The 10,479-nt window shown below is 55.1% G+C and overlaps 1 protein-coding gene across 2 annotated transcripts; it reads left to right on the forward strand.

Moving 5' to 3' along the window:
• Window positions 1–9,886, forward strand: MRPL21 (mitochondrial ribosomal protein L21). 2 transcript variants are annotated; one of them, XR_825086.1, is made up of 7 exons: window positions 1–58; window positions 3,852–3,922; window positions 5,846–5,931; window positions 6,543–6,706; window positions 8,198–8,250; window positions 8,586–8,689; window positions 9,768–9,886. XR_825086.1 is itself a non-coding variant. In XM_010837653.1 (6 exons), the coding sequence occupies exons 1-6, from the start codon at window positions 18–20 to the stop codon at window positions 9,830–9,832; spliced, it is 513 nt and encodes a 170-aa protein (XP_010835955.1). In that variant the 5' UTR covers window positions 7–17; the 3' UTR covers window positions 9,833–9,885. The 2 variants fall into 2 exon arrangements, 1 of the variants encoding a protein (XP_010835955.1); XM_010837653.1 differs by lacking the exon at window positions 3,852–3,922 and having other exon boundaries at window positions 7–58; window positions 9,768–9,885.
• The last annotated feature ends 593 nt before the right edge of the window (window positions 9,887–10,479 follow it).

A 10,479-nucleotide genomic window follows, 5' to 3' on the forward strand; every position in this document is an offset into this window, starting at 1 on the left:
GGGCGGCTGGCGTTTGCATGCAGCCGCAGCGTCCTGAGAGCGTCGGGACCCGGAGCCGGTGAGGCCTGCCCCGCGGGGTGAACGGAGGAAGCTGGGCACACGGGGCGCCTTGCCACGTGTGTCTGCGTCTGACCAGTGTTAATCGCTTGTTTGATGGCGGTGATTATCGGTCGTGGAAACCCTGGGTTCAGACCCTGATTCCTTTAGTTAATAGCTTAAATATTGGTGGTAGCTCTCCAACTTCCATATAGGCTCCATTTAAGTTGGGGAGCAAACTCAGGCTCAAAATGGTCAGGTAACTTGCCCTTGGTCATACAGCAGGGAAGTAGGAGAGGACTGAATCAGATAGCTCGGTCCGGCTCCAAAACCTGTGTTTTAACCATCACTCCCCAGGCTGCAGGCCACTCTTTAACCTTCCTTGTCCTCATCTGGAAAACGGTGGTGAATGACTTTGCCCAGAGGTAACCAGTCCAGCAAAAGCTACATCTGTATTTTAGGCACTGGGTTGTCATGAAGCCCAGCAAGGTTTTGTTGGTCAAAAACACTATAAACCTCTCCTCAAAACGGTTGGAGTGTGTATTTGTGTGAAGGTATGTTTATGTATGTAAAAAAGTTTTCCCTTTTTTAGGTGTGATAATGATGTGGTTATGTTTGTTTTTAAGATGCTTTATCTTTAATAGAAGTACCCTGACAATTGCTTTAAAATACACCACAGAGTTGGAGCAGAGACATTGTGAATGAGTCAGGCTTGGCTATGAGTTGATGACTGTTGAGTCTAGGAAGAGATACAGGAGGACTCTCTGTTGTCTTGAGTTTTGTGTGCTTATCGTTTTCCATAATAAAACTTGGGTTTAAGCAGGCAGGGAAGTTTTTATAAAAGCGGTGGGACTTACTTTGTTCTACCAACATAAAGCTACCTCTAGAATGCTGTGCTCAATTCCCGCCCCACCCCCCACCCCCGTTTTCAGAGAGAAACACAGATGAAGTGAGCTGAGTAAAGACAGGGTGACCAAAATGGTGAACAGGCAGGATCTTGAAGAGTGACTGAAGGAAACCATCCCAGTTCTCAGGGATTGAAAGATGGTCCTGGGGGACAGGAAGGTGCACATTTGTTCCCTGTGGGGTTGGAGCTAAGCTAAGGCCATAGGCAGGAATTACAGGGAAGCAGATCAAGTGCAGAAAGTTTCTGAGCTTTCACCAGTGAAATGGCTCTCAGGCGTGCTGTCTGTCAGTTGTATCCAACTCTTTGTGACCCCATGGACTATAGCCCGCCAGGCTTCTCTATGGGAGTTTTTGGGCAAGAACACCATAGTGGCTTGCCATTTCCTCCTCTGGGGAATCTTCTTGACCCAGGGACCGAACCTGAGTCTCCTGCATCTCCCGCACTGACAGGCAGATTCTTTACTACTAAGCCACCTGGCTTTCAAGAGAGGCCAGTCGTGAGTTTCCAACTGTGGGGTGTTCCACAGGGGCTTCATTTGATGGCTTAGAAAAGATTTCATTCATTCCTTCGCCATTTATTGGGCATCCATTACAAGTCAAACTCTGGTCCAGGATGGTGAATACATCAGTTAAATTCGTAAAACAAACCCGTTTTTACGGAGCTCACATTCTGATGGGGGGAGGCGTTTGCAGAGATGAGCAATTTTACAAAGAAGCAAATTACATAGTATGTTCGAAGCTTAAGAAGAAGCAAATTCCATAGCGGGTTCAAAGCTGGTAAGTCTTACGGAGAAAAATAAAGCACGAGTTGGGAGGAAAGTGTTCAGTTTTAAATAGGATGGTTGGGGAAGCCTTCTCTAGTGAGATGGTGTTTGAGTGGAGACCCAGAGGAAACAGGGGATTAGCCTAGAGGGCCTCCTGGGGTTGGGGTTGTCCCGAGGAAGAGCAGTCAAGGCATAGGCCGTTGTACTTGGCATCTTCCAGGAATAACCAGGAGGCCCAAGTGGCAGGTGTGCAGGGAACAAGGGGAAGCTCATGAGGCAAGGCCCAGAGAGACGGGGTCACACTGCCTGCTGGCCACTGTGAAGACTGCCTTTTTCTCAGAATGAAATGGGGCGCTCTTGGGGGGTTGCACGAAATAGGAACCTGAGCTGTCCTCATAGTTTGTTTTTCTGGTTTTGGGGGGATTTTTGCCAACCCCACACGGTATGTGGGATCTTAATTCCATGACCAGGTATCGAACCTGTGCCCCCTGCAGTGAAATGTGACATCTTAACCTCTTGACCACCAGGGAAGTCCCCAGCCTTCTAGCTGCTGTGCAGACAGAGAGGCAAGGGTGAGAGCAGGGCATCAGTTCCAAGCCAGGCAGCTTGGCTGATTGAAGTGGTCAGAGCCTGGATGTCTCAAAAAGAGCAGGGGATTTGCTGACAGGTTGGTGGCTGTGGGGTGTGAGAGAGAAAAGTCATAAATGAGTGAGGTTTTTGGCCTGAGCAGCTGGAAGGATGAATTCGCCATCATGCGAGATGTGGAGGGGTGTGGGAGAAGCAGGCGGGAGGGGCAGATCAGGAGCCTTTGTTAGGTTCTGAGTCAGGTGACGACCAGGTGATGCCAGCAGACAGGCAGGTGCCTGTCGTGTCTGAGTCCAGGCCGCAGGTGTCCACTTGAGAGTCACCAGTGTGCTGATGCTGAAGTCCATTCAAGCAGATGTAATCCCAGAGGAAAGGGCATAAGTAAAGAAGCGGCGAGGACCAGGTTTTAGGGCGCCCACTCCAGTCTTCTTTCCTGGAGAATCCCATGGACAGAGGAGCCTGGTGGGCTGCAGTCCACGGGCCACAAAGAGTGGGACACGACTGAGCACACAGACCCAGGTTTAGACCACAAGCACACCAAGATAGTGGAGGGGAAGAAAAACCAACTCAGGAGACCAGGAATTGGGAACAGCTGCTAATGAGTGAGCTTTAAAAGAGTGAACTTTATGGCATATAAATTAGAGCTCAACTGAAAAAACCAACAGTAGTTACTGAGAGATCTGCCCTCTGCTTCTAGCACCTAAGCATGGGGCATTTTGTTTCTGGGCCCTTCTCAGCAGGCTGTGGGTGCCTTTGTCCCTAGGTGTATTATTATCTGATGCTGTGTCCTGAGTTACCGCAAACCCAGCAGCTTAAGATAACTTACCATGTACTATGTCACCCCGTCACTGAGGGTCAGGATGCAGGCGTGGCTGAACTGGCTCCCCGTCTGGTTAGATTAAAGTCAGACTGTTTCAGGTTAAGAGTCAGCAGGGCCAGCAGAAGCTGCTTCCTGGCTTCCCCAGACAGAGAAGCCTGGCGTGCTGCAGTCCATGGGGTTGCAGAGAGTCGGACATGACTGAGCCACTGACCTGAACTGGGAAGGTGGAATCCCAGGGGCCTCCCTGGGCCGCTCACAGCGCAGCGGTCCTGCTGCAGCGAGGACGCCAGGCCGGCAGCTGCCCTCTGATCTCCTCCTCTGGAGGTGCTGGCCTGTCACTCCCGCCACACGCTCTTTGTCACTGAGAGCCGCTCCCTTGGAGGGGAGAGCAGGGCTCGGGGCTGAGAGCCCCAGGAGGGGTGTCCTGGAGGCTGCTCCCACACTGGGGTGCCGAACAGGGCCTCACCCTGGTGGGCACCTGGCGTCGAGCAATCAGTTAGCAGGTAGGTGATTCGGTCTCAGGCCCTTCTCGATGGCGTGATGCACGCCCCTTGGCGCTTGTGGTAAGAGCCCGCAGCTGTGAGTGAGTGACGGCCTCAGTCTTCTCTGGGCCTCTCCGTAGTGCGCTGTGGTGTGGTTTGAGCCGGGCCAGCCACACTGGCAGCACTCATGCGCTGAGCATCGTGAGGGGCAGTTCGTGTTTCCCCCTGGTAACCACGCGTGTCTCTCTTGTCCCTCAGCTTCCCTGTGGTCCGCTTCTCGGAGGTTCAGTTCGCAGAGCGCTTCATCTCCACAAGGGTAATATCAAAATGTGGGTTTTGCTGACTCTCTTCCTTTCCTTTCTTCTGAAGTCAAACTTCGAACATTTAGGTTTTTAGGAATATATAAGTTTTAACTGTTTTGACAATATTTTACTCAGACCCTTAACTCGTAGAAATACAGACGGAACCTCAAGAGTCCAAAGAGAAGGTGTTCTGGGCCATGCGTGGCTGTGTCTTTTTAAGGAAAAGCTTTTAATTCCTAATTGGGAAATTTCTAACCGAGAAGGTTGAATCACAGGACAGATTTTCTGGAGGACCTTATGTAATTTGAAGGAGCATGTTTAGTGTTAAACTGTATATTTAGATTTAAAAAATAAATAAATAAAAATATAAACTAAAAAAGGTAAATTTAACAAAATCACACTTGAGTAGGAATATACAGGGTCCTGTACCAGCCCTTGCAGCCTGGGTCTGTGAGCAGAGTCATCCTTGGGCTTCAGTTCCTCTTTGAGAAATGGAAGTAGGGGTCAGGAATAGCTCAGTTGGTAGAGCATTTAGACTGGAGAAATGGAAGTGATATCAGGCTGCATCGCAATGGGTTTTCATGAGAGTCGAGTGAATTTCTGCATCCAGAGAGCTCATTAGAAGGACTGCCAAGGGGGAGGAGTGAAGGAGGGGTGGATTGGGAGACTCGATTAGCGGGTATAAACCGTTACACCAGCATGAGGCCCACGGCGTGACACGCAGCGTGGGTGAACGGCGAGGTCTCCCTGTGGCACAGGGAACCACATTCAGTATCCTGTGATCGTCAGGAAAAGAATTGTACATACGCACGTGTAACCGAGCCACTTTGCTGTACAACAGAAGCTGACAACGTTGTGGGTCAGCCGCACCTAGATAAATACATTCCTTAAAAGAGAGCTTCGGCGAGCGCCTGGCACCAGGAAGCTCTCAGTACAGCCGCCTGCACTCCTGCAGCGGGGGACCCGGGGCCTGCTGTTCCCCTGAAGGAGCAGTGGGCTCCCCGGATGAGGCTGGAGGCAGAAACCCTGAGGGGGCGCTTTCGTGAACCCAGCTGATCCCCCCAGCGCTGCTCTGAGCGGTCACGGCTGCCCCGGCCCCCTCGCAGCTTTGTCCCTCGTCTGGCTGGCTGCTGCTGGGCCACCCGGGGTCCTGAGCCTCGAACACGATTCACGGCTTTAAAACACAACCTAATTTGGGGGCCCGTTGACTGCAGCAGGGACATCTGTGTCCAGCACACCTGCCGTGACAGTGCCGGGGCCCTGGCCTGTGCTGCAAGCAGCGGTGTCCCCACTTCTCCAGGGTCTTCTGGCTGGTCGAAGAGTTCAGTTGACGGGAGACAGGTTAACAGGAGAAAATCAGACCTAAGTTTAATAACCTGTACACACGGGAGAGACCTGGGAGAAACGAGTCATTCGCCAGAACGACTGAAGCCCTCTGCTGAAACAGCTCCTTCAGCTAAAGACAAAAGAGGATGTTGAGGGTAGGGGTCTGGGACTTGAAGAGCGGGAGAAGGCAGTCCACGTGGGGGTGGAAAAGCAAGTGTTGGGTGGATAAATGTTTGTGGGGCCTGCAGAGACCATGGGACACGGAGCAGCCCCCGTCCTTGGGGCCCGCGTGTTCCGCACCCTTTCTGGGGAAGCTGTCTCAGGACAGGCCCGCCATCTCCAGACGCCTGCGTGCAGCCCCAGGCCTGCCTGCCTCCTGCCAGAGTTTCTTCCAGAGTCTTGGGCCTTGATTGTTTTCAGCTTGAAGTAATCCACACGCCTAAGAGACATTTGGGGGGCAGATTTTGCTCCCCCACAAATGTGGGGGCTGCTGCCCTGCCAGCCACTCAGGCATCGGAGACGTGCTGGATCCTTGTCCTTTCTGGCGTGCTGAGCACAGCTGTGGCTCACAGGTTGGAACTGTCTTTTCACGTGTGTGACCTGCATGCAAAAATACTTTTACAGATATGTTCCTAAAACCTCACTGAGTTCACCACCTTGGCCAGAAGTTGTGCTGCCAGACCCTGCGGAGGAGGCCAGACACCACGCAGGTAAGGGGGGCAGAAGCGGGGGGAGGGGCGGCCTCCTGGCCACAGAACAGGGGCCTCACGCTTCCAGGTGCCCAAGACGGGCACGATGTGGGTGTTCCCCTTCACAGGATGCGGCAAGGCAGGAACGCTGAAGTTCACTTAACACCAGAATCCGAACCCTCGTTCAGTTAGCAAAGCCTCCCAGGGCACCGGCTGAGTAGCAGGCAGCTGACACAGGTGGTGGCAGGGCTCCGTCCAGCCCAGTCTCCCCGCCATTGGTAGAAACGTGCGTGTTCAGGGAGAGAGAACAAGGAGCATGCTCCTCGGTGGAAGCAGCCCCAGCGCGGGGGCCAGGAGGCCATCTGGGTGCGGGGAGGAGGGTAGCGTACCGGCCGCGCCCAGCGCTCAGAGGCAGTGAGTGTCCTCGGTTTCCAAAACCTAGAAATGCACAGCAACGCGTGGACTCCTCCTGGTTTTAGATATGGTTGAAGGATGTGGTGGGAGAGCAGGGAGGAGCCCCCGGCACGCGCCCTGCTGCCAGTCCATGGATGCTCAGGGTTGCGCGGCTCTCGGGGGCGCAGGGTACGCGGGCAGGGGCAGAGCTGTGACCCTGGCCACCCTTCCCCCTGCAGAGGTCGTGGAGAAGGTGAACGAGCTCATTGCCAGGGGCCAATACGGCAGGCTCTTCGCCGTGGTGCACTTTGCCAGCCACCAGTGGAAAGTCACCTCTGAAGACCTGATTCTAATTGAGAACAAGTTAGACATTGCCTGCGGAGAGCGGATTCGGCTGGAGAAGGTGAGACCATGGGTTTCTCAGTGTATCTGGGACTCAGTCCCTGCTCCCCAGGGTCGCCTCTGGTGGAGAAGGCTGGCGCCCTTCCTGGGACGGGGCAGGCTGGCTGGGTGGGCGTGGGGGAGCCTGGGGGCAAGGGGAGATGCCCCTGAGGGCGGCCCTGACTTGGCAGGGTCCCTCCCGACGGGGAGACGCTTGGCACGTTTCCCCAAGGAGGAGTGTGTGTCTGTGGGTCTGTCTCACCCACTCCCCTGGCTTGAGGTGTGGCGGCCGCTGCTGTCCTAAACAGTGAGCGCTGGTTTCCAGCCGGCCCCCCGGACACCGGTCATGTTCTGGCCTCCAGACCCACTCCATGGTCTGTGCTGTTCTTAGCCATGCTTGTCAGCTTCCACTTAGGATTCTGTTTGCTGTGTTCAGGGGCCTGCTTGGTTTTTGCCTGTTCTGCTGTAGATAAAATGCGAGATCTCCGCACCAGATCCCATTTCTGTGACATAGTTAACTGTTGACAAGGTGTAATATGACAGATGGTTTTCTTGATAATTTAAAACTCCTCCTTTGTGACCATAGCTTCTTGGTGTATTTACACCCAGGCAGCATCACGCTCCCCTTTCTCAGGTGGTCCTCCCGCAGCCTGTGGTCTGAGCAGGACCACGTGACTGAGAGCTGAATGAGGTGCTGTGGGGACACCCGTGACCAGCACAGCGCCTTCTCCGTGGGGCCCCCCGGGGCCACATCACAGGCTCATGGACAAGAGCATGTTTACTTCTTACGTCTAAAATCGGACACTTCCGAACTGTATCTGTAAGGGTTTCTTAAAAGACGTTATCTTGAAACATTTCACACTAACAAAAGCGTAGGAGGCCCCACCCAGTAAAGATGATTTTCATGATGTAGGAAACCCAGCAGTAGAGACCACGTCAGGCTGAGAGTGAGCGGGTCAAGGTTCTTTGTCAGGGCCTAACGTACAGAGTCCATGGATGTTCTTACAAAACAGGCTGTCTTCCACGTTTAGGTTTGGTGCGATCGAATTTTCTTCTGATCTGTAAAATTCCAGACAAGTCTCCCAGCGTCTAATAAGACCCCCCGCACTCGGGTCGCAGGGCTGTCTCCATCTGAGGCCAGCCCTGGTGGCGCGGCTGCCCTCCTGCTGCCTGGCGGGGGCAGGGTTTTGGGGTCATTGAAAGAACAACCTTGAACCTGAATCTTCACAGAATCTGCAGGACCGTCAACTGCTTAAAGACCCCCACCGTCTGGTTTGTGCATTTTTCCCCGTACGTATGTGCTTCAGTGAGAAGGTTTAAGTCCGTTTCCAGAGGAGATGATCTGCTGACCGGATGTGCCACCAGGCCCCACGTCCGCCTGTGCCAGTCAGACGGGGCTGTGTCCCTAGGAGGCGGCGAGCCCATCCCCCTCTGCAGCCTGCCTCTGTCTCGCCTGTCCTGCGACTCTGTTCTGTGGCTGTTCTCTCTCGGTGACGCGCCTGTTTCGTTCCAGGTCCTGCTGGTTGGGGCCGACGACTTCACTCTCCTCGGCAGACCCCTGCTTGGGTAACGTGCCCTCGGGGGGCGGGCGGGGGCCCCGTCACACCCAGTCAGCCCCAAGCTCGACACGTGGACCCTGCGGTTCCTGGGCGTTTGGTGCCCCGCGTGCAGAGCGTCCCGGCCACGTCTCTGGCCTGTTACTGCTTCGCTGCAGTTTGGCCCTTTTAGGACTGGCTGTGAGACGACCCCGTCCCTCACCATGTAGTGTCTGCAGGGGGCGGGGGCGGGGAACGCTGATAACCAGCAGAAAAGGAAGTTTTATTTTAGAAGTTCTCACGTGTAAAGTACCAGGAAAATGGAAAATAAGAAGGTACATCACTGTTTATTCTCCTGTCTTCTAGAAAGGACCTTGTTCGAGTAGAAGCCACGGTCATCGAGAAGACAGAATCGTGGCCGAGAGTCAACATGAGATTTCAGAAAAGGAAAAACTACAAAAGAAAGAGAAGTAAGTGGGGGAAACCGGACCCCACGCCCCCGTCCTCCGGGTGTTGCCCCGAGGCCTGCCCTGGGCGGGTTGGACGGGCACCTGCCCTTTGTGGCGCCTGGAGACCAGCGGGTGGGCGCGGCCCTGTCCCCACTCTGACGGGGGTGGGAAGAGGCCACCAACTGGAGGGCGCGGCCCTGGGAGGCACGGCCGGGAGCACCGGCGGCTGCTGAGACCCCCGCAGCACGTCTGGAGTCCCCCCGGGAAGTGGGCAAGCAGGCCGAGGGCGCCCTGTCGGGAGACGTTGCCCAGAGTGCAGGGGGTGCCCGCCTCCATCCAGGGGGACAGTCTTAGAGGGGGAGGGTGAGACCGCCGCCTACACCCCGGAGGTGGGCGGAGCCCATTCTTGTGCTGCCAGGCACACACGCATCCACATGGGCGCACACGCGCTTGCACGATGGCACGTTTCTACAAGAGGAGTGAGACCAGCAGAATCACAACTACTTTCGTAGAATTTCCTTTGTGTTTCCACCTATTCACTGGGCGTTTACAGAGCGTTAGGCCACACACGTGATCTGGAGATGGTTTAGCGTGTACGGGAGGGAGTGTGTAGGTTACACGCAGACACTCTGCCATCTAGTGTGACGGGCTGGAGCATCCTTGGCTGCTGGAATCCTCAGGAGCCCACCCCTTGCAGATGTGCATCGGTCCAGTCCTCAGTCACAGGTGGTAAAACGCACCGGTGACGTAGCGCCAGCTTTCCTAGAGTCAGGTCATTAGGAAAGCTCTCCTCCAGGAGCCTCGGGTCATCAGATGCCTCTGCCCTCCCCACCCGCCATGCCATGTGGGGGTCTCCAGGCACATGGAGGGGCGAGGCCAGGAGCCGCAGCAAGGGCTCCCGGGCTGTCACAGCCCCTGCTGCATCTGACGGGGCTCAGGGAGTCAGTGGTGAGGCCTGTGGTCTGTGCGCCCCAGGGACACACCACACGGGACCTCGCTGAGTCCGACCCCCACGGGCTGAGCGGGCGGTGGCTGGTCTCACAGCTCGTTCACAGCATCAGGGTCTGCACCGACGCCCCGGCCCTTTTCTCTCTCTCAGTCATCGTGAACCCACAGACCGTCCTCCGGATAAACACCATCGAGATTGCTCCCCGTCTGTGTTGACCGTCCAGCTGATATTTATAGAAATATAAAAATAAATCTGTTTTCTGAAGAGACCAGGTTTCTATGTTTTGCTGTAGAAAACTCTGATGTGAAAAGCTAAATCCCGTTGTGGGTAGTTCTAAACTGAGCGCCCTGACTGAGAGCTTATTCTTAGTAAGCAGCAGCCTCCCTGAGCCAGAGATGCCAGGAATTCAGGAAGAATCACAAGCATGGCCCTCCTGGGGCTGGAGCTTGGACGCTTTTGTAAAGACAGGCTGGCGTTACTGGCTGCCCTCCCCCCGGCGCTCCAGGACCACAGGGGCGTGACGGGCACAGCTAGGGCCCAGAGCTGACTGCGAGAAACACGATCCGGATTCCGCTTCTGGGCGAAATGAACGAAGTGCCATCTCCTGGGTAATCCAGTCACTGCTGCTAGTGGCTTGCTTTCCTGAGAAGCTGGGATTCAAACCAGGGGTCTGGGCACTGAGCCCCCGCCCTCGTCCTTCAGCTCCGCTGGGTCCAGCAGTGAAGGAGGGTCACGGTGCTGGTGGGTGGCATGGCTCGGCGCCTGGAGCCCCAGGGCAGCAGCACAGCACCTTCTGGAAGCTGGATGTGAATTACAGAGCAGAGCGGCCAGAGCAGTTCCAGACTAGATCTTGACAGCAGCC

The sequence above is a fragment of the Bison bison genome, unplaced genomic scaffold, assembly GCF_000754665.1.
Source record: "Bison bison bison isolate TAMUID 2011002044 unplaced genomic scaffold, Bison_UMD1.0 scf7180017864080, whole genome shotgun sequence".
Classification (NCBI taxonomy): Eukaryota; Metazoa; Chordata; class Mammalia; order Artiodactyla; family Bovidae; genus Bison; species Bison bison.